At 39.5% G+C, this 25,596-nt stretch overlaps 1 protein-coding gene across 5 annotated transcripts in view; it reads left to right on the top strand.

The window, feature by feature from the left end:
• Positions 1-25,596, top strand: part of RHOBTB1 (Rho related BTB domain containing 1) — a 75,734-nt gene that overhangs the window by 33,642 nt on the left and 16,496 nt on the right. For all 5 annotated transcript variants that reach the window (XM_023185586.1, XM_023185589.1, XM_023185587.2 and 2 more), the window contains 3 exons: positions 17,726-17,911; positions 21,562-22,535; positions 24,518-24,636. In XM_023185586.1, coding sequence (XP_023041354.1) covers positions 17,726-17,911; positions 21,562-22,535; positions 24,518-24,636 — 1,279 coding nt within the window. The remainder of the gene's footprint in view (positions 1-17,725; positions 17,912-21,561; positions 22,536-24,517; positions 24,637-25,596) is intronic.

The raw sequence follows: 25,596 nt of genomic DNA, 5'->3' as shown, positions 1-25,596 counted from the left end.
TTGAAAACAAGCAGTGGTCAAGCTGGAAGGTTTGCTGGATGAGGATTCTGTAACACCCTCCAACTGCAGGCTGCTTTGATTGCTGGTTCTCTGAGTAACACTTCACTTGCCTTCTGTTAGAATGTTTTATGTTATTTTGGCATTTGGTCAGCCTACTTCAGAAGGACTCTTTGGTCTTTTCATGACCATATTGGCAGAGTCTAATGTTATTTGCTTTGAGTTTTGTGTTATCTGAAAAGTCTGTTATTTTTATTAGAAGGTCATTTTTAAAAAGAAAGAAAAACATCTCTGAAGTCCTTTGCAAGACATATTTCCAAAATGAACGGAAATACTGATGTTTATTTTTTATTTTTAAAAAAAGGAGAAAAAAATCTAGTAATGGGAAAACTCCTCTAGAAGGACATTAATATGGGTAGGAACATGGTCAAAGTGCCTTAAAATATTTAGCAACCTCTCCTTGCCACCATAACTTAACGTCTCTCTCAATGAAAGGGTTATAGCTATTAAAATCTGGATTAGTGGAGACTTTTTTTTTACCACTTAATTATAAATGAACACATTTCATTTTAAGTGTAGAATGTAGATACCATGGCCTTGTTGTCTCTTAACATTAAACATCATGTTACCTTACAGGATTTTATTAGTTGGGAACTCCAAGCACATGAATTACTCGTTGGTATTGAGATGAGCATTTCTGAAGATTCTTCTATTTCTCCAAGCCAGTAGCTCTCTGAACAGACTTCTATTGTCATTTATCTAAGTGGCGTAAAATAATGAATAAACTGCTGAAAGAGTTTGCCCTATTCCTAGGAATTATTTCACACACTGAAAGAATCTGTGACTTAGACCACTTTTTTCAAGGGGACTCAGAAAGAGAGATATGGAAGCAAAACACGGTTTTAATATCCCCTTGATAACAAGGACTTTTGAACTTAATATCCGACATCATAGGTAGTTTTCTTTTCCTTGAATTTCCTGGATTTTTTTTTCTTCCTCTAATGTTCTTGATTGTTATCTTAGTTGCTGTTTTGCTTTTTTCTTTTGTCCGATTGTTCTACGTGTAAAAATAACAATTATAAATGAACCTGCTTGTAACTGCTGGGCAGTCAGGTTTGTAACCCCTGTGGTGTTGAGGAAGCTTGATTTGATGACTTTAGGCAGTGTAAGGATAAATACAATAGATTTCAAAGGACTTTTTTATATCCCCACTTCTAAAACGGTGTTGTGAAAATGATGAGCCTGATGATGAGTTAATGGAAATATTTGGGTTTAGACTCTAGAAAGTATTTCAACAGCTCAGTGATTTGTTGCCACTAGAAATGCATGCATTTGTCAATACCTGTGAAAAAAAAATACCACGGAAAAAAGGAGAAAACAACAACAATGAAATGTATTCATTTCAAACAATGGATTTTAACATGACCCCCCAGCATAAAGCTGGTGTGGTGGTAATAAAAGGGCTGCTTCATTATCTTGTGAGATTCCTGCATAGCGTTTATTTAGTGGCACAATGGCCTTCGTAGATCCACACTGGGCCCTGTCCAGCTCCCTGACATAGCTGGAGTCATTTTACAATACAACATGCCATACCTGCGTGTGTGTTCCCTCCCAACAAAAATAAGCTGCTCTTTCCTGTGACTCCATCGGTTCAAAGTGCTTTGTTCTGCTCCCTTGTCTGTAACATTTGGTTCTGTCAACTGTAACCCATTATCCCTTTGGTAGAAACAGGAAGTGCTCCCCCAAGCCAACTTTGATTCTCTGAGGAACATAGAGGGGCTTCAGGAACACTCCCGTGTTTTTGGCCACGTTCTCCCTGGGGCCTCACTTTGTGTGCATGTTTGTACCTTGTATTTCCTCTGTCTTTTCCAGTTCCTCACAGCCTCCAGGCGTCTTGACACAGACCCCACCTCTAGTTAAAGAACAAAAACCAGAGCTCCTCTCTCTTGCACTCCAGCATCTTTCTGTAAATGCTAAATACGTAAGATCACATTCACGTAATGCCAAAAAATTACATTTTTATGGAAAAACCTGAGAGAAGTAGTTCTTTTATTCACTCTAGGTCCCTGACCAGTACATTTCCCTGCTCTGAGAGAGCTTTTTAATTTCTTAATGACTTCAAGTTTTACCTTTATATCATTCGTGAAGGTGAGGAATCATAATTATAGCTTCTGACAATGTTTGTAAACCTGTTTTGTGACTGACATTTTTACTATACTTAGTGAGAATTACAATTCAGTGGGATGTACTCAGACATAAACTCTGAGGCATGTGAAATACATTCCCTATACTTGGAAATGTATTTGAAACCTTTTTAAAATAATTAATTTGATTCTTGTGGTGACAGTGAGAGAAGCCGGATTTCAACCAACATGTCTTAGACCTTGCCTTCAGTTTCCTCTGCTTCATAGCAAAAGATAGTTAATAAGTTGCCCCTCAAACATTCTTTGGCATGGACAAGCTGTAGTTTGCAGAGAGGATTCTGTGGGATGAGGAGTTGTCAGTGGTAGGCAGTTGGCCAACTTGAATTTGCAATGTTCCTGATGTGGTATAACCACAGTGTTATTGCTCTCTTATGATTTAAGTGGAACTATTCTACCCATTTTTTGCCAATTAGAATAAAATCTTCAATTTATCAAAAACCTGCTGTGTGCCAGTCAACACATTAGGTGCTTTGCCAACATTAGTTAATCCTTTCAGGAACTATAGGAGGCAGAGATGATCTTGGTGCTACCATTGAGTAAAGGGTTGAGTTCTTTTACTACCATAAATCTTCCCAACAACTGAGTCTCAGAGGCAGATTCAGAGTCACTCTGCCTGACTCCTGGTTCTCACTCTTTCCACTGTGCCAAACTACCTCAACCAACTGGGACCCTACATTGGTGAGCTGGATTTCTATTTGCTCTTTTGGATTTGTGCAAAGATTGGAACTAGAAGAGATTTCAAAAGGTCATCTGGGTGATCACGTGTCTTCAGGAAGGGAAATCATCCATCTATCCAAAAAGAAGTATTGAGAGGAGCCCTTCTATTCCATGGAGATGAAGGAAACAGAGTAGCATGAGCATTGTAATGCTCTGTACTTTGAAAACTGTCGACCCTCTCTTCTCTGGAGTGAATAACTCCAGCTCCCTTATGGCCTTTTTCCCACCACCTACTTTATATCCACTTTTGGATGAACTTTTGAAGCTCTTTTCTGGATCTTTTAAAATGTCAGGAACAAAACTGTACATAGTAACCGTGACTTTGATCAGCTGCTCGTTTTTGGCAAGGAAAGCTCCTCTTCTTAAAGGGATGTCACTCAACTCAAGAGTTGTCTCCTGGAGCTCTTATGAGAATGAAATGTCCACATTTAGGGACTTAGCACTGAAAATATAGACAAACAGGATGGGCTCTGCCTTTATCAGGAATCTGGCCCTTCAGTCCCTGTATTAGTCAGTTCTCACACTGGTAATAAAGATGTATTTGAGACTAGGTAATTTATAAAGAAAAAGAAGTTTAATGAACTCACAGGTCCATGTGGCTGGGGAGGCCTCACAATCATGGCAGAAGGCAAAGGAGGAACAAAGTCACATCTTACGTGGTGGCAGGCAAGAGAGAGAGCATGTGCAGGGGAACTGCCCTTTATGAAACCATCAGATCTCATGATATTTACTCACTATCATGAGAATAGCATGAGAAAGACCTGCCCTCATGATTCAGTTACCTCCCACTGGGTCCCTCCCATGACACGTGAGAATTATGGGAGCTACAATTCAAGATTTGGGTGGGGACACAGCCAAACCTTATCAGTCCCTTTTGTCTAGTCATGCACAGGTAGACAATTACAGATTCTATTGTGTTTTTTTTCCCCCTATAAAATTTCCTTCATTGATCTGCCTGCAAGTCAGAGAACCTCCAGACACTGAATAAAGCCTATGTTGCTGACAGTGATAACAACAAGTACAGTTTAATCAGGGCGCCCCATGCGCCAGCCCTGTGCTACGTGCTGCACATGTCCTGTCCTGCTTCATTCTTGTGGCGAGCCTGCAAAATAGGCTCATTTCACAGTTGGAGAAACAGGCACAAAAAAGGGCCATGGTCAGACAGCCAGGACAGAGTGGAGCTGGACTTTCCTCTTGAGTCTGTCTGACTCCAAAGCCCGTATCTTCCCCATCCACCATGCTGTTGTAGCTGGTGATGATGATGGATGACAAAATTACTTGAAATTTCCTCCTGGTACAGTCTGAATCTTACACAGTCCCATGTGGATCCTGAAGACCAGCACTCACAATCTATTACCAACTCTGATATTCCAGTGTTCCTCTTAAATTCTTTATTCCACAGCAAAGAACTTAATTCTTTATGTGCATCCATAACTAGCTGAGTATGAGTCCTTTTGTTTTCGGTAAAAATGATACATCCAAGCAAACTTTCTGAGAGTGAATGGGAATCTTGGCATGTTTTCCCCAAATCATTTAACTAAAACATTCAGAACCACTGTACTTCCCCTTATCCCCAGCAATTTCTGGGCATATTTTGAGTCCAATTGGAACCCATTTATTATATAGCTTATTCTTACACACTGATTCTTCTCAAACGTTGTTAGTTCCTATAAGAAGTAAAGTACATGTTTTAAATGATAATATTAATCAGAGCTATGGTTTCTGGGTGTCTAGTTTCATGTTGAAGGTACCTGTAATCAGACACGAATGAACACACCCCATTCTCAATGCACAGTTGAGGCCCTTTAAAAAATTCAGGACTGTAGTGACTGGTGTTTGTATCTTTGCCTGGGATTGGTTGTGCTTGTGTTTTATGGCAAGGGAAAAAGTAAGGATCAGTGTATGTGTCTAGATAGAGCATTTTGAGTTAGCTCTTAATGTTCATAGCACATTCTAAAAGCTGGGCCAGAAGTAACATTGTAATGACGATGTTAGGACGGCAAATAGCCTGTTGCACAGTGAAATGTCAAGTAGACCAGGATGTGGACCAGGGCCAGGACTAGGACATACTGAGGGAGTCACTTATCTTGGGTGTAAAATGTAAATAATCATAATCTTAAAAAGACAGGATCACCATTGCTGGTTTTTTTTTTTTTTTTTTTCTCCTTCTTCCTCAGACACAATATGGCACTGTTACTGATGCTGACTTTATTGAAAATTTTAATACTTTGTCCACCATGGATTTTTTGCCTTAATTTTTTTTTTTTTTTTTTTTTTTTTTTTTTTTTTTTGAGAAGGAGTCTTACACTGTTGCCCAGGCTGGTGTGCAGTGGCGTGATCTTGGCTTGCTGCAACCTCTGCCTCCCAGGTTCAAGCAATTCTCCTGCCTCAGCCTCCTGAGTAGTTAGGATTACAGGCGCCCACCACCACACCTGGCTAATTTTTTGTATTTTTAGTAGAGATGGGGTTTCACTATGTTGGCCATGCTGGTCTTGAACTCCCGACCTTGTGATCTGCCCGCCTTGGCCTCCCAAAGTGCTGGGATTACAGGTGTGATCTATCGTTCCCAGCCTGAATTTTGTTTGTTTGTTTGTTTGTTTGTTTTGTCTGGATCACTGAGGTTTTTTTGGTACCGTCTTACATTTTGCACTTGAAGCAAGTGCTTTGTTTTCTTTATTCAAGTCCTGGCCCTAATGGCAGGCTTTATAAATAGATAGCAAAGTAACTAAGGGAAGAAAGTTAGTAATGCATGTGCTTTTTATGGAAAAGTAATCCAAACCACACTTTTAAATATGTGGTACCAAGAGGTTTTGGAAAATTATCACTGGTTGTGTCTTAAAGACATTCAGTTCAGTGTGCCGCTGTAACAAAAAGAACTAAAAATTGCTCAGGTTACAGAAAAAAAGTAGAAAGACATGAAAGAAAAGCAGCAATTTGAACCAAGAGATAGAAATAGTTGTTCCCTAAGAGGTTAGGTTAAAACTGTTAGCTCTGCTATTTGAACAGAGCAGTCATTCGGATGTAAGAGTTCTGGAAGAGGTGAATCAGCGCATTTTAGCCAGTACCTAGATGACTCTGAGGCAGATGGTCCTCTGGCCCCACTCTGGTAAACACTGTCCTGGAATTTTCTGATGCTCGTTACCAAACCTCAGTCAGAAGGGAAGAATCTTTGATGATGAGAGACAGAGCTTTTGAGTAAGGGATGCCAAGCAAAAAAGAGCACATACTGTGTGATTCCATGTCTGTAACGTCCTAGAAAATGCAATCTAATCTATAGTGACAGAAAGTAGATCTCTGGTTTCCTAGAGAAGAGGATGGTGGGGAGGGATGGATCACAAAGGAACATAAGGATATTTTAGGGGTGATGGAAATGTTTGTCATTTTGATCATGATGACGGCTCAGGGGAATACATATGTCAAAATTAATCAAATTAAACAACAAATATGCAAATTTGGTATATTTCCATTATATCTCAATAAAAATTCTTTAAGAAGAGAAATAGGCCGGGTGTAATGGCTCACGCCTATAATCCCAGCACTCTGGGAGGCTGAGGCAGGTGGATCACTTGAGGCCAGGAGTTCGAGATCAGCCTAGCCAACATGGTGTAACCCCATCTCTACTAAAAATACAAAAAAATTAGCCAGGTATGGTGGCACACACCTGTAATCCCAGCTACTCTGAAAGTTGAGGTGGAAGAATCACCTGAGTGTGGGAGGTAGAGGCTGCAGTGAGCTAGGATTGTGCAACTGAACTATAGCCTGGGCAGCAGAGCAAGACCCTGTCTCAAAAAAAAAAAAAAAAAAAAAGAAGGAAAAGAAAAGAAATATCCTGATGGACAAAGTAGTCTGTGATATATGAAGAAAGATTTGCGTGTTAGACTATATTTTTTTAATTATTTATGAAACTTTGTTAGTTCTCATTGAAAACATAAATCACTATGTGAACTTAAAAAAAAAGGAACGAGATCCTTAAGAGCTGAATATAATCCTGAAACTAAGGATGGGACAGTGTCATACTGTCCCACAAAATCATGCCGGTTTCCTTTTCTCAGAGATAGAACCCCCACTCAGTGGCTCATAATCTGACCCACGGGCCTATATCTCAGCCTGTGGTTATGTTTATATCTTTTTCTAACAAGAAACGTTTCACCAGATACCCTGTGATAGCCAAATAGAGAACACCAAGTTCTGTGAAAGTTTTCCGTTTCTTCATCAAATAGTAACAATTTTGTCTTTTGTAGCTGGTTGGTTCTGAAACTGCTGAACATAGTGGTAATCTCTGGGAGCATGCATGTGACTCCATTTTGTACCCAGTCACTCTGACTGGAAATTGGGTGCCGAATTGAGTGATCAAGTGTGTCCTCTCACTGGGGTTGGTTACTAGACTCATGGGCATGAAACTCCATTCTTATTCTTTTCTCTGGATTGAATCCCAGCCTGCCTTCCCAGCCTCCTGTCTTGGTCCAGACGTAACAAAGTATTTGCAGTTCTGTGTCCTTTGTACCCTCCAGGCCCACAAACATGCATTATGTTAGAATTTAGACCTCTATCCCACCTATTCTCAAGCTAGCTAATCACTACTCACATTCTAAGAATTAGAACAAGTGTCACGTACTCCTAGACTTCCTCTCTGCACTCTTCGCACTCTCTCTGTCACTTTCGGAATCTAGGTGAGGTGTCTCTCCTTATGTTCCCATAGGACACCTTTGCAAATTCCTGTTGTAGCAATAACTGTATTGTGGGAAAACTGGCTTCTTAATTTTCTCCCATTCCCCTTATCCTATTATCATAGTATATTTAGGACAGAGATTTTTTCTTTCTATTCTCTATCCCCTATACCTGGGCCTGGTGTCCTGTAGGAGCTTGGTCAATGTTTGTTGAATGAGTCAACAAATCTCTCATGTGTTCCAGATCTTCTAAGGCATAGACAAGGAAATAGTCTTATAATAAATGCCAAATTATTTTCCTAAGTTGAATTTTATATGTGCACATTTATAATAAGAATAACAAGTGATGATCAACCTGCAGATGATGAAGATGGAAAATACCGGTGCTTAGCCTCTCCTTAGTGAATTAGCAAACAGAAAGATCAGCTGTAAAACCAGGAGAAAAAGGAAAGAGTTACACTCAGCCATACCCTCAAATCCTCCCTTGTTTTCCCCAAATTTTTGGACTTGTAAATTGTTTTGGTAATGCCTTTCGTGAATGAGTATTCTTAAACAGCGAATTACTTGTATGAATAATAATGCTTTTCCAATTATAGGTTGTTTCTCCTCTGGGTATCATTTTCAAGATCTTTATAAGAATAATTTTTAAGAATAATTATATAGAGAGACATTTTTTAATCCATTTGCCTAAAGATGAGAGCATTAACTAGAACAATTAAAGGTAGATTATTGCCGTTATGTGATCATCCAAAACAAACAGATACACGTTAGACTACATGCATACAAATAACTCAAAAAATTAAATCTGTGGTGGAAGTTTAGGGATTCTGTACTAAAGAACTCAAGCATAGAATTGCAGTGAAGCTGAATCATCTGGCGCACAGAAAATACTTGTACCATTCTCTGTGCCACCCTCGGCCTGCTGTCCCACACTGTCCTTCCCGCTCTGAACTGGTACATCTTGTATTCTACCCAGAAGAAAAAACAGAAGAGCTGGGATTCCCATGCCTGACCCAGGCTTGTCCCCAGGATGAAATTGTCCTTGGAAAGCAGAGTGCCAAATGAGATAGCAACAGGGCTTGATTGATGCCTGGGGCTCACCCATGTGCCAGGCCCAGGAAGGATTTTGGCTGCTGCCCAAGTACTGGTCACATGGCTGGGTTCTTTGTGGCTCAGCCCAGAAAAGCATTGATGGGCCCAAGAGAGTCCACAGGAATGCGATTAATGAGGCCACTGCGATGGGCAAAGAGAATAAGGAATATATGCATTGTTCAGTACATTAACATCTTGTCCTCTGCGTTCCTTTTACTTTTTTTCTATTACTGCTTAATAACAGGAAGCTTGACAAGTTGGGTCAAATACAACTAAGTGTGTTGACTTTTCACGATGAAAGAAGAAAAAAAATACCATCAGTTTGCGATGTGTTTATACTGGCACTTTCTGATGAAGAAATATATTCCAGCCCATACAGTTTTTCCTTTTAAAATAGGTGGTGAAAACAAAGAGACTGTTAAATATTTCTACATATCTTCAGTAGATAATTGTTACCTATCTTTCAGCTATTCCATATCAATAAAGGACACAGCTGGTAATCCAAAAGGAAAGGATCTCTTGATGAAAGTGGTCTGCCATTCTTATTAAAGTCAACATACAAGATACATTCTTGGTGATTTTTGAACCCATAATTATATTTGTCTGACAATAATTGGCACTTAACGGTTTATAGAACACTTTTACTGAGATTTTCCTTAGTGAATCTTAACAACAATTCTACCAGTAATTTCTAATATTGGCCATGATTAGACTTTCAAAATTAGTCCACCACTTTATTCTCCCCCGAAAATGCCTCCGCCCCCAGCCACGAGAGGATAAGTCAAAAGGAGGAAGTTCTGAATTGCAGACACAGAAAGCACATTAGTGAATTCTTTTTCCAGTTTATCATCTTGACTATCCTTTTAGTGATTTGTTTGTTTGTTTTGTGTGTTTTTTAAAAAGCAAGATGGTCTGTGTAATAGAGGGCTTTCTTAAGCCTTAATTCTGTTGTAACTTACCTGGAATTAATCCTGAAAGTAACCTGTCCATTTCTTTACATTTCCTTTGCTTCTGGAGATAATCTAATTCCTGGAAGAAATTATTAATGCATTATTATTCTGGTATTATGAAATTATCCAATTACATGGGGTAAAGAGATTTTTTAGAGAAATTCAAATAATTAAAATATATAGAGATTAACCAGTTAACCTCTGCTGTATACCAGAGGTATTACATGGCAGTCTTTCAGCAATAATAGTCTGAAGAACTGTAATGGCTCACATTGTATTTTCATTCTTTATTAAAGTTCCAAGTGATTATCTGACTTACATTAAGCCTAAATTCGTCTCTTTTAGACTTTGAGTCTGCAGACACATTTGTATATGCAGGTTTTACTTTCTGATATCCATGAGGCCTTTTAATTTAATAAAAATTAATTGAGGGCCCGTTTTCTTACATTGTGTGTGCACAATGAGAGAGAAACTAATAGGAACAGGACAAAAATCCCTGAAAATGACCTGATAGTATGGTGGAAAAGACAGCTACATAAACCATTACAGTTCAGTGTTAACAATGCTGAACTAAAGGTGGCAGTTCCTGGAACAGGGAAGCAAAAATAAATAGCTCAGGAAAAAGCTTAGCATTATTCTGAACTCTTTTGGTTCACATCACACATCTGGTCCTCAGGCTATACCTTCAGCGTGTGTATACAGAATGCGGCCACTTCCACCTGTAGGGGACCCCTCCCAGGCTTGGCAGAGTCACTATCCTCTCTTTCGGGATTCTTACCTCTTAACTGGTCCTCTGCTTCTTCCTGCCTTTCCCTCCCTATCCCCTGACCCTCCCCATCCTCTCCCACTCCTACCTTGCCACCAGTTTAGTCCATTCTCATTAAAGCAATGGACTGACACTGTTCAAACATAAATTATATCACAACGTTCTGCTCAAAGACTTCAGCTTCCCCTCACGACTGTGCTCCAGCAGAATGGCATGGTCCCCTCCCCCAGGGGGGGCACTGCAGGCAGGCTCCTACCTCGGGCTTTTGCTCTAGCTGTTTCCTCTTCTGCTAGGTTCTTCCCCCACATACTGGCATATTGACTCCCTCCCTTTCTCCAGGGCTTCTGGAAATGCCACCTTCTCAGCGAGGCCCTCCCTAGCTACTTCATTTTCAACAGCAATTTTTGCTCCCCAATATGTCTGTCCCCTTTCCCTGCTTTGTTTTCTAATTAGCACTTAGCACTACCTGTTTTAAATGTTTTTTCTTCTTTATTGTCTGTCTTCACTAGAATATAGACATAATGAGGACAAGTGCGACAAGGACAGCAGTTTGTGTCTTTTACTAATCACCCTATCCCCAATGTCTAGAAGAGTACCTGGTACACAGTAGGTTCTCAGTTACTATTTCTGCAGGAAATGATTAGATGGTTGATGAATAGTACTGGATAAGTGACTTGACCATTCCTGATACCTTTACTGATTAAAAGAGAGTTGCCAAGGAGGCTGGGTAGAGTCCCTTTGTCATCGTGATCAAATGATCGCGCTGGTTTACCCAGTTTGGTCTCAGAAGAATCGGGGAGGTTAATCCCAGAAACCTCCCATATAGCATTGTAGCTGACACTGAAGTTTTCTTATATTTGCAACTTGCCCTCAGGAGAAAACATGAAAAGTTTAGGAAGGAAGTTCCTCAGTCATTTAGCTTCACGGAATGCCAAAGAGGAATGTGAACTCCAGATGGAGTTGAAAGGGAATTTATTACCACAGTTTCACTTTCTTCTGTTTAACAAGCCTTCTTTACTTCAGTGCCTCCTGCATTCATTGACCAGGAGTTAAGTGAGACTGTTTAAGCTGTTTCTTTTAGTAAATTATTTGTGCTTCATGCAATTTCACATGCATTCAACTTCTGATGATTACGTGAGGTGTAAGAATATACTAAAGGGAGTATGGTTTGCCAAGTATAGAAAATGAGATTTTGGGTGGAAAATGGCCTGATTTCATTGAATGATAACCCACAACCTTCTTTGGCAAGGCCATTGCCCACTGTGATATTTGTACTATGATGGTAGAACCAACCATTTCTAAGACTCAAGTATTAGGTTGGTGCAAACGTAATTGCGGGTTTTGCCATTGCTTTCAATGCAATTACGTTCGCACCAACCTAATATTACCTATCTTAGGGTTTGGTGGCCTTGCTGGGATGTTGATGTGACTTCCCTGCACTTAAGAGCATGCATTGCTTTGGCCCCACTTTCAGAGGGTGGTGGAAGACTGGTTTAAAATATTGCTTCCTACTAAACATGCAGATACGGGCTTGGAAAAAAATAGTTGCACATGCTAATCACTCCCAAATCTGGATATATTTCAGGATGTTTTGACAGTTTTCCCCACATAACATCTGTACTTAAGAAGCCTCACGCTATTGGTAAAGTATTGACTTGATTTCTCTGCTCACATCCAGGGCGCTGCATGGTTTGCCCTGCTCTCCCCAGATCCCCTGCCAGGCGCTCCCCTACAGGCCTCTCCATCTTCCATGAGTATGAGCTTACACGGCCATTCATCTCCTGGTGGTTATGTGCACCATCACTGACAACTCCCTCTGCATCTCATACACACTGGGCTGCTCCCCTACTAAAATTTTCCAAAGCCACGTGTTACACATTCCTTTTCTCTGCCATGCTCCCAGCTGTTTTGTGCTGTTTTGATCTGTCTGTTTGCATAGCCCTGTCAGACTATATGCATGAAAGACATGTTGTCAACATGAATGATTTTGAAAATGTTTCTGTAAAGAACCTACCTCAGTTACCAGCAGGGAAAAAGAAGCTTGAAGCCCCAAGGAAGGAGGTCAGACACTCCTACTTGAATCTTTGCCAGAGGGAGACTCATGCACAGTGACAAAGAAAAGAAGCCCATTAAAATGTGACCACAATGTCTGCCCATATGCTGGATATGTGGAGTCTCTCCCAAAAAAAATAAGTAATAATAGTCAATGATGACATATAAAGAGGTGGGATCCTACCACAGAATGAAAGAATTTGTACAAATGTACATTAAAAGGAAATACTTCAGGCAGAACTTGGGTAAATGTAATTATTAGCGGCCAGGCACAGTGGCTCACACCTGTAATCCCAGTGCTTTGCGAAGCCGAGGTGGGCAGATCACAAGGTCAGGAGTTCAAGACCAACCTGGCCAACATGGTGAAACCCCATCTCTACTAAACATACAAAAAATTAGCCAGGCTTGGTCATGCATCTGTAATCCAAGCTACTCAGGAGGCTGAGGCAGGAGAGTTGCTTGAACCCGGGAGGTGGAGGTTACAGTAAGCCAAGATTGAGCCACTTAACTCCAGCCTGGGCAACAGAGCAAGACTCCATCTCAAAAAAAAAAATATATATATATATATACACATATATATATATATATATATACACACAATTACTAGCTTATTCTTGGTCACCAAGTGTTAATGTATCAAGAGACCCAGCCAGACTCAGACACACTGGAGAAGGGCATTTGGCTGTCCCACTCACAGCTTTCTGGAGAACTCGGTGGAGTCCAGTGTCCTCATTGCCTGTAAAAATGACCTGATCTGAAGCGTCTAGATAAAAAGATAATGTCAGAATTATTCTTTCACTTAACCAGGTAAGAAAACCCAAGGCCCACAGCTCCTCAGCTGGATGATAGTGGCAAAATAGATGGGACCGGAAAAGGAAAGTCTAAGAAGACAGAGTACTTTTGTGACGGGAAAGAACTTAGAAGAAAATTCATTTAACAATAAAAGTTTGTTACTGATTATCAACCCTTTTCTGACCACGTCTTCAAAGGATGAATTTGGTATTTCAGATATGAAAAAATGTTTAGCTTCTGGTTGCTTCTCCGATCTTTTCCCACTGACTCTGCTATATTTGACTATAGACATTGTAAAGACAGTCTCTGAGAACATGTGTGGTATTTTGCTGTTCAAAGTCTAGCTAGGGCCAAGATATGTGGGTAAGATGCACTTTTTTTGGATTTTTTTTTTCTTTAATCCTCCAACAAAGATTGGTCCCAACTTTGCATGTACTCCTTATGTTATTCAAATATCCTTGCCAATCTTTCACATGCTATCTTTGGCCAGTGTTCCCCCCAAAAGATAACTGAAAAAAAAATATGCTTTTTTTGTTTGTTTAATATCTGAAGTAAAACTGATGCAGCTGAGCTTGGCTTTATCAGCTCAGGCATTTTTGGATGACTTGGTCTCTCTGATGCACTCTATGAAACAAGATGCCCAATTGTTTCAACATTTCAATTTATTTCAGATTGTTTTTGACTTGACTAGTCAAAGCACTATTTCATGGACATTATTTGATGTGTTAGTACCCAGTGAAATTTTTATACTGAGATTTTCTCCTTAGAAAGAAGAAGTCATTTTTCCCTAAGATGTAAACATTCCGTGGGCAAGCAGCTAACACCATATACCCTGAAGTCCTTTGTAATTCTGGCTTTCTCTAATAAACCTATTTTTTAGCCCAGTGAAACATAAAATATGTAATAAAAGTAAATACAATGAACATTCCAAACTCCTTCCTACCCCTTCTCAGTATTCAGGTTCTGGAGTTTACAATCTCATGTACCCTGTACTCAGCCTCTGCATTCTTGAATTCTTATGCTTTCTACCCCAAATAGCTGCAGGACTCCATTTAAATCCTATTTGATTCTTTTTACAGCTGAAACAGGACCCCTGAGGTCATTTCTAGACTAACCCTACTGCCTGATATGTGAGAATGTCCTCATCACACTCACCACTCCCAATTATTTTTAAACTGACTCTTCAAAGTTAAAAAATGTAACAGAGCCATAGAAATAGAAATGCTAGAACTTGCCTGTTTCTTTTTATCTTTCAGAGGAATGGTATTTTTTAAACACAAGCTTATGTCAGACATTGAACAGTCTCCACATGGGAATGTATGTTTTGATTAAAAGTTATTTAATATCTCTAGTTCCTTGGCATTATGCCTAAAGCTGGAGATATTCTTAGCTGCAGGTCTTGTGCCTTCTTTGACTAGATTGAAAAAAAATGGCTCAAAATCTAGAGAGAATAAATGGCGTTCGGAAAATAGTTACTTGATTGTATATGTGTTTATATCACAGAGGATACTGATGTGTTGAGAATTAGGAATTAGAAAAGAATGTTGGTAAGGAGAAATGCATCAAAGCAACATCTTTCTGTAGCTCTGTCACTGTGTCCATTGATTCCCAATGCTCAGCCTTTTGGTTAAACTTGGTTTTAGGGAGCTACATTCATATGGCAGACCTTAAGAATATAATTTTATGTAATCTTTATATAAAGTTTTCTTAACTGACATTTGTATTTAGATCAACAAGGTTAACCAAAAGACATTTAAGCATTGTGGTACTTAAAATATGATCTTGGGCCGGGTGTGGTGGCTCATGCCTGTAATCCCGGCACTTTGGGAAGCCGAGGTGGGTGGATCACCTGAGGTCGGGAGTTCGAGACCAGCCTGATCAACATGGAGAAACCCCCTGTCTACTAAAAATACAAAATTAGCTGGGCATGGTGGCACATGCCTGTAATCCCAGCTACTCAGGAGACTGAATCAGGAGAATCGCTTGAACCTGGGAGGCAGAGGTTGCGGTGAGCCGAGATCATGCCATTGCACTCCAGCCTGGGCAACAAGAGCGAAACTCTGTCTCAAAAAAAAAAAAAAAAAAAAGAATTATCTTATTTTTTAACTGCTTTCAGTGTAAAATCATGAGCACAGATTCTCATAGCACCTAAATGTGAATATGAAAAAAAGACCTTTATTCTGATATACAAATAGAATTTTGACTCAATAAGTTATTTTATCTTCAGAGTTAGTATTGCTCTCAGCACAACCTCTTTTCTTTATCATTATTTTGAGGCGAAATATTTATAGGACATTGAATTATTTTTCCAGCTTTCCAATGGCATTTCATGCATTTAAATATTGATGTGACATAGTTAGAAGTTGGGCCCTCAGGACCTGTATTGTGTAATGGCATTGTGCTGCTATCATCACAAGATTCCTTTTTTTCCAGCCCCCAAGGTCCTGTCTGTACTTGTTTACAGGTCATCTGGATAGCAACTAGTATGTGTTCAATACCATGAGTGTTATCATGGTAACCTTGACAACCAAGCTAGCTCTGATTTCAAAACCTCACATGCTGTATCATAAAATTAGAGAACAGAATTGACATTTAGCTACATGTCTGTCATATAAATTAAGCTCTGAGAACAATTCCCCTTAGAGCCATGTGCCTTCATAGGGAAATAGAAGGCACCAATTAGAACTATTTTATATATATTATAACACATTTAGGTGCTGGATATATTTCCTCAATTCTTTTTGTATAATTTTGAACCTCAGATATTCTCATTCTATTCTCACTGTGCCAAAATTCATGGTGGCTTTTTTTTATGATCAGAATGAAGCTTATAGCAGAGTCTCATCAGATACCTGATATAAATAGGATTATGAATAATAGAAAACTCAGCCCATAAAAAATGTAAAATTCAAAGCATTCTTGGCTTTACTGGATACTGTTATTTATGCTGATTGTAAGTAAGACTGAGCACAGAATATTTCACTAAGTAAATCAGAATCCCAAAGACAAGACATTTCCTTTTCATTTATATATTTATGCATATTTTCAGTCATATTATGCCAGCATCCAAGAATCTTGATATCTTTATTCAAGATGATTCTGAACATTCAGATTAATACATTCATCTGCTTTAAGTCCTAGGTCCTCTTTTATAATTTGGAAATATTTTAATCTGAGGATTTCTCCTCTATTTGTTGTGGTCTGGTGCAGCTTTTCTTGGATATAAATTTAAAGACACAGCTTGTGAATTACATTTAATGTAAGCACCCTACAGTTTTCTGCATTGCAAATGATTATTTTTAGAAATTTTATGGTTGCCTGCATATATTTGTTTGTCTTCATTGATATGTAGGGGGGAAAACTCATTAATGATTTAAAAGGAAGGTGTTTTGATTCATCGACTTGATTCTTCTCATTACATAAACAATAAAGGCAATAAATTAACATCTAATGAAACTGTAAGAGTTTATTTCTGAATTTAGCCACAAGATAGTCTTGAATCCTTGGGCATAACTTTTCTTACTCTTTATATCCTTTTGCCTCAGTGTTTTGAAAGTCATCATTCAGCACATTTTAACCTAGAATGATGGTTTATAATTCCTGTGAAGGATACCTTTTAGCAGATATTTATCAAACACCATGATTGGACAACTGTTTTGTAAAATAGTTCTTTGACTTCTAGAATGGTAAGTTATGATGGAAAAATGGAAGACCCTTATGTCAAAATTTACTATAAAGCAGTTTTTCTTTTCCCCATATACCTGCTTTGTATCTCATGTAACATTTGAGAAATCTGCTTCCAATATTTTCTCATCTTGTTAGCCATCAATCTAATTCTTGCCTAGTTACATGTTAAATATTACCTTCTTGCCTTACGTAGTAAAGAGTCAAAATTCCTGCAAATTCAGGATTTTTCTTTTCGGAAACAGATAAGTGGCTATGCTGTCTACATGTGTGCATAAGTGGGAAGAAGGGCAGAAATCCTTCTGTGTATTTGCTGACCCTGTACAGCAAATACTTGTAACATTTTCAGTAGTGTTTAAACTGTTTGCTTTATCTCATTGGGATGAGTCATCATCACCTTTATGTTGTTTAAACTGGTGAAAGGTAGTTTGTATTATTTTCTTTTCTCTTGAAACTATTTCTTGTGATGAAGAGAAATAGTTCAGCATGTTGTGGTTCCAGGACTGAGACAAGTTTGGGTTATCATCTCTACCATAAAATAACTTCATCGGAAACGTCAATGCATCAGCATTCTGCAGTGCAATATGGACATGAACTGTTAGGCTGTGTTGGTGCTGGAATGTGGGGGCTTATCAGGCTGTTTGCATGACTCCAAGATGTGTTTTAATATCTGGTCTTTTCTTTTTTTTTAACTGTGACATGAGATGGCATTAGAAGGATGGGGTTTGGGAGGAACCATAATGGTAAAAGAAAAAAAAAAAATGTTAAAAGGCAATACAAGCTTCTTTTGTGATTTCCTTTTAGGTCCGATGTTGTGGTCCTCTGTTTTTCGATCGCTAATCCCAATTCCCTAAATCATGTGAAAAGCATGTGGTATCCAGAAATCAAGCACTTTTGCCCTCGAACACCCGTTGTCCTTGTTGGGTGCCAGCTCGATCTCCGCTACGCCGACCTGGAAGCTGTTAATCGAGCCAGGCGCCCATTAGCAAGGTAAGCCAAGGGAGTCAGTGTTGCCCTGTCCTGGCCAAGTTAAAATTTACAGGCCGCAGGTGTCTCTGTAGCCTGGTGTTCTGCTCTTCAACACTCCTGGATCCCATCAATCAGCCATGGGCTTTAAGTCAGCCCATGAATCATGAGGAGTGTGCCCTGAGCCCTTCTAACAGGCACCATCATCTCTGGTGTCAGAACTCGTTTTTGTCAAATGATTGGACAGCACTTGAAGTAAATTCTCTAATTATGAAAGGATGTGAATAAAAGCACTTTGAAAAGCATAAAGTATTAAACAAAATGTTGGTTACTCATAATAACATCATCCTTGAAATTATAATTATTACAATAAAATTAATTAACACTTAGAGGTATCTGGGCTCCAGAGAACATCAGATTCATACAAACACACATATTGAAGTGTTTTTCATCTTCCTTGTATTCCTCAGTCCAACGTGTTACAGTATTTCATTCTCAAGATGACACTGTCCATTTTTTGAAAATAATTTGGACCTATAGTTCCAAAACAAACAAATACTGCTTTTTAAATCTCTCTAGTGGTTATATTTTTAAGTATCGCAAATGTAAAATACAACTTGAAGGAGAATTTGTTTCAGTATATATAAAATGTAGATATTGATTTTGGTGGGGTATATTAGTCCATTCTCATGCTGCTAATAAAGAGATAGTTGAGACTGAGTGATTTATTTAAAAAAAAGAGGTTTAATTGACTCACAGTTTAGCATGACTGCAGAGGCCTCAGGAAATTTACAATCATGCGGAGGGGAAGAAAACACATTCTTCTTTGCATGGCGGCAGGAGAGAGAAGAATGAGAACCGAGCAAAGGGGGATGCCCTTTATAAAACCATCAGATCTTGTGAGAACTTACTCACTATTATGAGAATAGCATGGGGGAAGCCGCCCCCATGATTCAGTTACCTTTCACCGGGTCCCTCCCATCACACATGGGGATTATCAGAACGACAATTCAAGATGAGATTTGAGTGGGGCATAGCCAAACCATATGGAGGGAAATACATTTCTTAAAATGTAAGCTCCCTCAAATCCCCTTTATAAAATAAACAACTTTCTATGTTTTTATTTTTATGTTGAAATTTTTGGCTGGAGAGCATTCCTTTTCAAAAAATTTTGATATTAATATCTTCCTCTAGGCTGGGCACAGTGGCTCACGCCTGTAAACACAACATTTCAGGAGGCCGAGGTGGGAGGATCGTTTGAGGCCAGGAGTTTGAAACCAGCCTGGGCAACATAGTAAGACCGCGTCTCTAGAAAAATAAAAGTAAAAAAAAGATCAACCAGGACTAGTGGTGCACTCAGCTACTTGAGAGGCTGAGGTGGGAGGATCACCTGAACCTGGGAGGACAGGGCTGCAGCGGGCCATGATTGCACCACTGCACACCAGCCAGGGTGACAGAGCGAGACCCTGTCTCCAAAAAAAAAAAAAAGCAAACAGCAACAACAACAAACAAAACCTTATTTTGACATTTACCTAATAGGCTTATTACAAAATTTTATATTGACACAACTTTTTATTCTCTCCAAGCAAAAGTAAATGGTACTTTCTTTAGAAAATTTCTGATGTTCTAGGTATGTTTTACATTAAATTTCTAAAAACACTTTATATTCAGTTTCCACAATCCTTCTGTTCTTCAATGCATGGACTAGGAATTGAATATTAGGAGCCACGTAGAGGTTAGGAAGACCGCAGTGAGAGACTGTCCTGGCCTTGGCAACTTTCTGTATAAAAAGAGTAGGTTATGATAATCAGACCTCACAATCATGGACTGGAGGAGAGTTGCAGAGCTGTAGAGAACAGTGGAGAGGACAATCCCTTCTACGGAGCAATTCTAAGAAGATTTTGTGAAGGAGTTTGTATCTGAGCTAAGCCTTGAAGAGTTTCATCAGTTGGTAAATTTCAAGTCAGTCTTAAGAACAAGGAGCACAATGCTCACAGGAGCAAACTTTTTAAGTTAAACCTTCTTCCCTGCACATCCCTTCCACCTTTGTCAACACCCTATAATTTCCCCTCCTTTCCATCTAAGTCGTCAACTCCAAATTCTATCCAGTATCATCTTTTTCCTCCTAAGACCAGTGTCTGTCCTATATATTACCTTTGGTATTGAAAGCCAAATATTTATATAAGAAGATAAGTTCCAAAAAAAAAATAAAATAAAATAAAATAAAATAAAATAAAATAAAAAAAAAGAAGATAAGTTCCTAAGGGTATGTGTTAGAATCAAGCAAGTGTTTGTAATGAGTGTCACAACAAAGTACTTCCTGCCTGTGTTCTGGAACCCATCTATGCCTTTACCATGGTTATGCCATAACCCCAGCACTGTCCTGAGTCTACTGTTTCCAAAGATTTGTCCTCCCAGGGTTTGATTAGATTGTAAATTGGCCTTGTGTGCCAACCTAAAGGGTGCTTTATTCCAGGGGCTTTGTGAAATCAGAGGAAGTTAAAACAGAACTGCCGCCAAGTCACAGCTGTTTTATATAAGGACTTTTCTTGCAACAGTGAGGACTTTGGACTAAAATGTGGGGAGTGGGTGTGAAGAAAGATTAGTTAAGGAGCTGATGCACCAGTCTAAGCAAAAGATGATGACGGCTTGAAGAAGGGATTGGAGGAGAAAAGAAGGGGAGGGTTTGAAAGAGAATTCACAAAATGCAGCAGAGACTAGGAGTGGGAAAGTCTTGACTCTAGTTGCTTAACAGAGGTCTCTCAGCAGCCTGCAAATGTGACCTCAGACAAACCCTTTAACCTTTCTGCCTCAGTTTCCTCAGAGTGTAGAACAGAAATGATACCTCACAGGGCTATTGTTTGAGGCTCAAATGAAAAATGTTTATGAATGCATTTTAAAGTTATAAAGTAAAATTCAAGCATAAGATGCTGTTGATAAAGATGAAGGTGATGAAGAGAGTAGCGATAATGATGATAACAGCTAACATTTATCAGGCACTTACTGTGGACCAAATACTATGCTTAGCATAGTCATGCTAATAATGTAAACCTTTCAATAGTTCTTCAAGATATGATTACTCATTATTATTATTATTCCTGTTTTACAGTTGGAAAAACTTATGTTTAATGAGATTAAGTAACTTACCCAAGATACTTAGTAAAGGGATGATACTTCAGTTACTGTGGTTACTGCTGAGAGCATTTGTTTTTTAAAGAAGTAAAACTCTCCCTATTTAGGCACATGGTCATGTAAATGAAAAATTCTAAGGAATCTACAAAAAAAAGCTATCAGAATTAACATATTAATTTAGCAAAATAACAGGATAAAAGGTCAATACACAAAAATCAATTGTATTTGTATAAACTAAGAAGTGAACAATTGGAAAATAAAGTTTAAAAACAATGCCATTTATAATAACATTAAAACATGGAATATTTATGGATAAGCTTCACAAATTATGTGCATTGAAACTCTGAAATATTTGAAAGCATTATTTTTTCCTGCAATCATAGCTCCAGTTGAAAGACTTGAGGTGGTGGCAGATTTTTCCAGAGACTAAAAGCCTGACTAGAGTTTTCAGTGTATAGTTCCATTAGGTGCTTAAATAGGCCCTGGTTACTATTTTTTCCTAAAATAAGGCTGATTATAATTTTTAAAATGTTCTATTTCAGGCCCATAAAGAGAGGGGATATTTTGCCCCCAGAGAAAGGCCGAGAGGTAGCAAAGGAACTTGGCATACCATACTATGAAACAAGCGTGTTTGACCAGTTTGGGATCAAGGATGTGTTTGACAATGCAATCCGAGCAGCTCTGATTTCCCGCAGGCACCTGCAATTCTGGAAATCCCACTTAAAGAAAGTCCAGAAACCTTTACTTCAGGCACCCTTCCTACCTCCAAAAGCCCCTCCACCGGTCATCAAAATTCCAGAGTGTCCTTCCATGGGGACAAGTGAAGCTGCCTGTTTACTGGACAATCCTCTGTGTGCCGATGTTCTGTTCATCCTTCAGGACCAGGAACACATCTTTGCACATCGAATTTACCTTGCTACCTCTTCTTCCAAATTTTATGATCTGTTTTTAATGGAATGTGAAGAATCCCCAAATTGGAGTGAAGGAGCTTGTGAGAAAGAGAAGCAGAGCAGAGATTTCCAAGAGCAGATATTGAGTGTCGACCCAGAGGAGGAAAGGGAGGAGGGCCCGCCTAGGACACCTCAGGCCGAGCAGTGGAAGTCTTCAAACAAGAGCCTAGTGGAGGCTCTGGGGCTGGAAGCCGAGGGTGCAGTCCCTGAGACACAGACGTTGGCCGACTGGAGTAAGGGGTTCATTGGCATGCACAGGGAAATGCAAGTCAACCCCATTTCAAAGCGGGTGGGCCCTGTGACTGTAGTCAGGATGGACGCCTCAGTCCAGCCAGGCCCTTTTCGGACCCTGCTCCAGTTTCTTTATACAGGACAACTGGATGAAAAGGAAAAGGATTTGGTGGGCCTGGCTCAGATCGCAGAGGTCCTAGAGATGTTCGATTTGAGGATGATGGTGGAAAACATCATGAACAAGGAAGCCTTCATGAACCAGGAGATTACGAAAGCCTTTCACGTCAGGAAAGCCAATCGGATAAAAGAGTGTCTCAGCAAGGGGACGTTCTCAGGTGAGTGGGCTGCGGGGCAGAGCCATTAATACCTTTGATTGTATTTCATTGAACATTAGCCAGACACGAGCAGGAGAAAGAAGAACCATAGCTAACATTTATAAGTACTTATTTTTTCCCATGTACCTTTCTAAGCTACAGTCATTAACTTCTTTCATCCTCATCAGACCTAAAGGTTAAATGTGATTGTCTCCATTTTGCAGATGGGGAAACCAAGGGACAGAGAGGTTAGCTAGTCTGCCCATGGTCACACCAGCAATAAATGGTAGAGCCAGGATTTGAACCTATGCTTTTGTGGGTATCAAAACCTGTTCCATAAACCACCGTGGTACCACACTGCTCCTCAAGAGTGGATCAGGGACCCCGAGTCTATCTCCAATGGGCTTGTTGCATACAATTCCCCTTCAGAATCTATTCTCTGACCAATTCTATTCTCCATTGACCCTTCAGCACTGACCCTTGACAAAAATCACTGAGCTCAAGTTCTGAGGCCACTAAAGTCCTTGAGGCAATTTTGGTGGCCCTCCACCTTCCTACGAAGGGTGCCTCATCTGTTTCCATCCCCTCTCCTTTTCTGTCCTCATGGTCCTTGGCCCTGCACTTCTGTAGTTTTCTTGCACCTCCTGTGCCTTTGATAACTATGCCATTTGCTGCCCGCAGCACCCTTTCATAATTGCTAAGCCTGCTGGTGGCCCGCATCCAATATGGGTTATTGACCCATGTTTGCACTGTCTTACACTTGGACTATTTTTGTTCTGAAATTGTCCTCTGGACGGGTGTGTGGGTGTGTGTAATTTCATTGTAAAATGTTGACTTCCTGACTTCTATTTATATGGATACCTCTACCTTTGTCTTTATCTTTTATAATCCCTGCTAGGGCACTACACATTTAGTAAGTGGCTCCTGAAGACTCAGTTCATTCATTTTAAAGCTTATGAGTAGTATTTACTTCAAACACTGGCCATTGTGGTACAGAAATAGTCTTGAAAATCAATGAAAAGAATATGTTACAAACCTACAGTAACTTAAAAGTGAGCCTTAGGTAGAGCTGATTAAATCACCCCCTCCTTACTGGAGAGGCATAATAATCAAATACAATGTGGGAGTCTCAGTTAGATTCTGTTATATTTTTTTTACCAAAAAAAAAAAGCTATGAAACACAATTTAGAGATAATTGGAGAAATGTGAATATGAACTATATGGTGGATGATAGTAGGGAATTATTTTTAATTTTCTTAGGTGTAATCATGGTATGGTTATTTAAGAGACTGTTGTTATTTGGGGAAAACTTGTGATAAGGTAGTTAGGAGTGAAGTGCCATGCTATCTGTTAAAAAAAAAAGTCTATACACATATATAGAATTATACAAAAATACACATATAGCCGGGCATGGTGACTAATTTGCCCATAGTCCCAGCTACTTCAGAGACTGAGACAGAAGGATTACTGGAACCCGGCAGTTTAAATCTAGCCTCAGCAACATAACCAGACCTCCCAACATCTCTTAAGAAAACAGTAATTCGGTTACATTTCGGTATAGCATACAAGTAGAGCATATTATAAACGTAAGGTTTAATTGAGTATTAATAAGTAAAATGGTGTAAATTAAAAATATACCTAAAACAAACATGCCAAAATGTTAACAAGGGATAAATAAGTGGTCATCATACTGTTTGTTCCACTGTTGTATATCGTTGAAGTTTTGCATAGTAAGGAGGAAAATATATTCCCTCCTTTCTGTTACTTTCTGGTTCAGAGAGTTTGTGCCGTGACTTTATGTGTGATGATGTTAAATGCAGCATGCTCCCTTAGGTGGGAGCTGGGTGTGCCAAAGCCCAAAGATGGGGATTGACATAAAATCAGCAAGTAAAGACATGCGAGAGAGTGAGAGAGACGCAGGTCAGTGGATATGGGAGCAGAAACCTTGGTTGAAGCTCTCAGCAAAGTTGGCTCATGGTTGTGTTTCCTCAATTCTTTGACAGACGTGACATTTAAATTGGACGATGGAGCCATCAGTGCCCACAAGCCGCTGCTGATCTGTAGCTGTGAGTGGATGGCAGCTATGTTCGGCGGGTCATTTGTGGAAAGTGCCAACAGTGAGGTACGTGCCTTCCTAAAGCATAGTGGTGTCTTTATGAATATGCGTGTGCCTGTGTATTTATATAAAGTGGGTAAATAGCCAGATGACTTTAATCCTTAAACTGGCTCCATGAAATAGCTCCTTAGCAGTGCTCGAGTGTTTGGTCACCTTTCTCTTAGCTCTGCAGTTTTGAGGAGTTATTGTTTATCGGTCACTTGTGTGGGGGCACCTGGGTGCTTTACATGCCATATATCTTTTCATCCTCAGAGCCGTCCTCATCCATGAAGACAAGATCAGCTGTACCTCTTGCAAATGTCACCAGGCATGGTACTATCAAAACCAAGTACAAGAGGAGCATGTCTCCCAGTAGTTCAGAAAGTGAAAAGAGTTGTTCAGCCACCTAAGTCCTGGGCTTAGCTGTGCCCCTAACCAGACAGGGGATCTTAAGAAGCCACATTATTGTGCCTCAACCTCCTCATCTGCAAGCTGAGGGAGGCTCTGGTTTGTCCTTTAGGTTACCATGAGCTACAATACTATCTAAGGCTCCGCCCTGACTTTGCCTGTGTTGAGGGGGTATGAGGGTTTGCTAAGTTTAGGGCAACAGTAATGGAGCGAACGTTTACTCCCCTGAACACACCTCTCAAGGTACTTAGGTCTAGTGGAAGTAGTTGCATCACTTGTCAGCCACTGGCTCTATCTCTAGAAGAGGGATACGCTTAGAGCAGAGCAAACAACATCTTGGAGACCCTATGTCTTTATCTTTCTTGTTGTTTTACTTTTAACTGACAAATAATAATTGTACATAGTTATGGGGTACCTGATGTTTCAATATACATATATTGTGGAATGATCAAGTCAGGCGAATTAGCCTATCCATCACCTCAGATGTTTACCATTTCTTTGTGATGAGAACATTTAAAATCCTCTTAGCTATTTTGAAATATATCCAGTATCTTATTGTTCACCATAGTCACCATACTG

The sequence above is a fragment of the Piliocolobus tephrosceles genome, chromosome 9, assembly GCF_002776525.5.
Source record: "Piliocolobus tephrosceles isolate RC106 chromosome 9, ASM277652v3, whole genome shotgun sequence".
Lineage (NCBI taxonomy): Eukaryota > Metazoa > Chordata > Mammalia > Primates > Cercopithecidae > Piliocolobus > Piliocolobus tephrosceles.
This window is presented reverse-complemented; position numbering and strand designations above follow the sequence as displayed.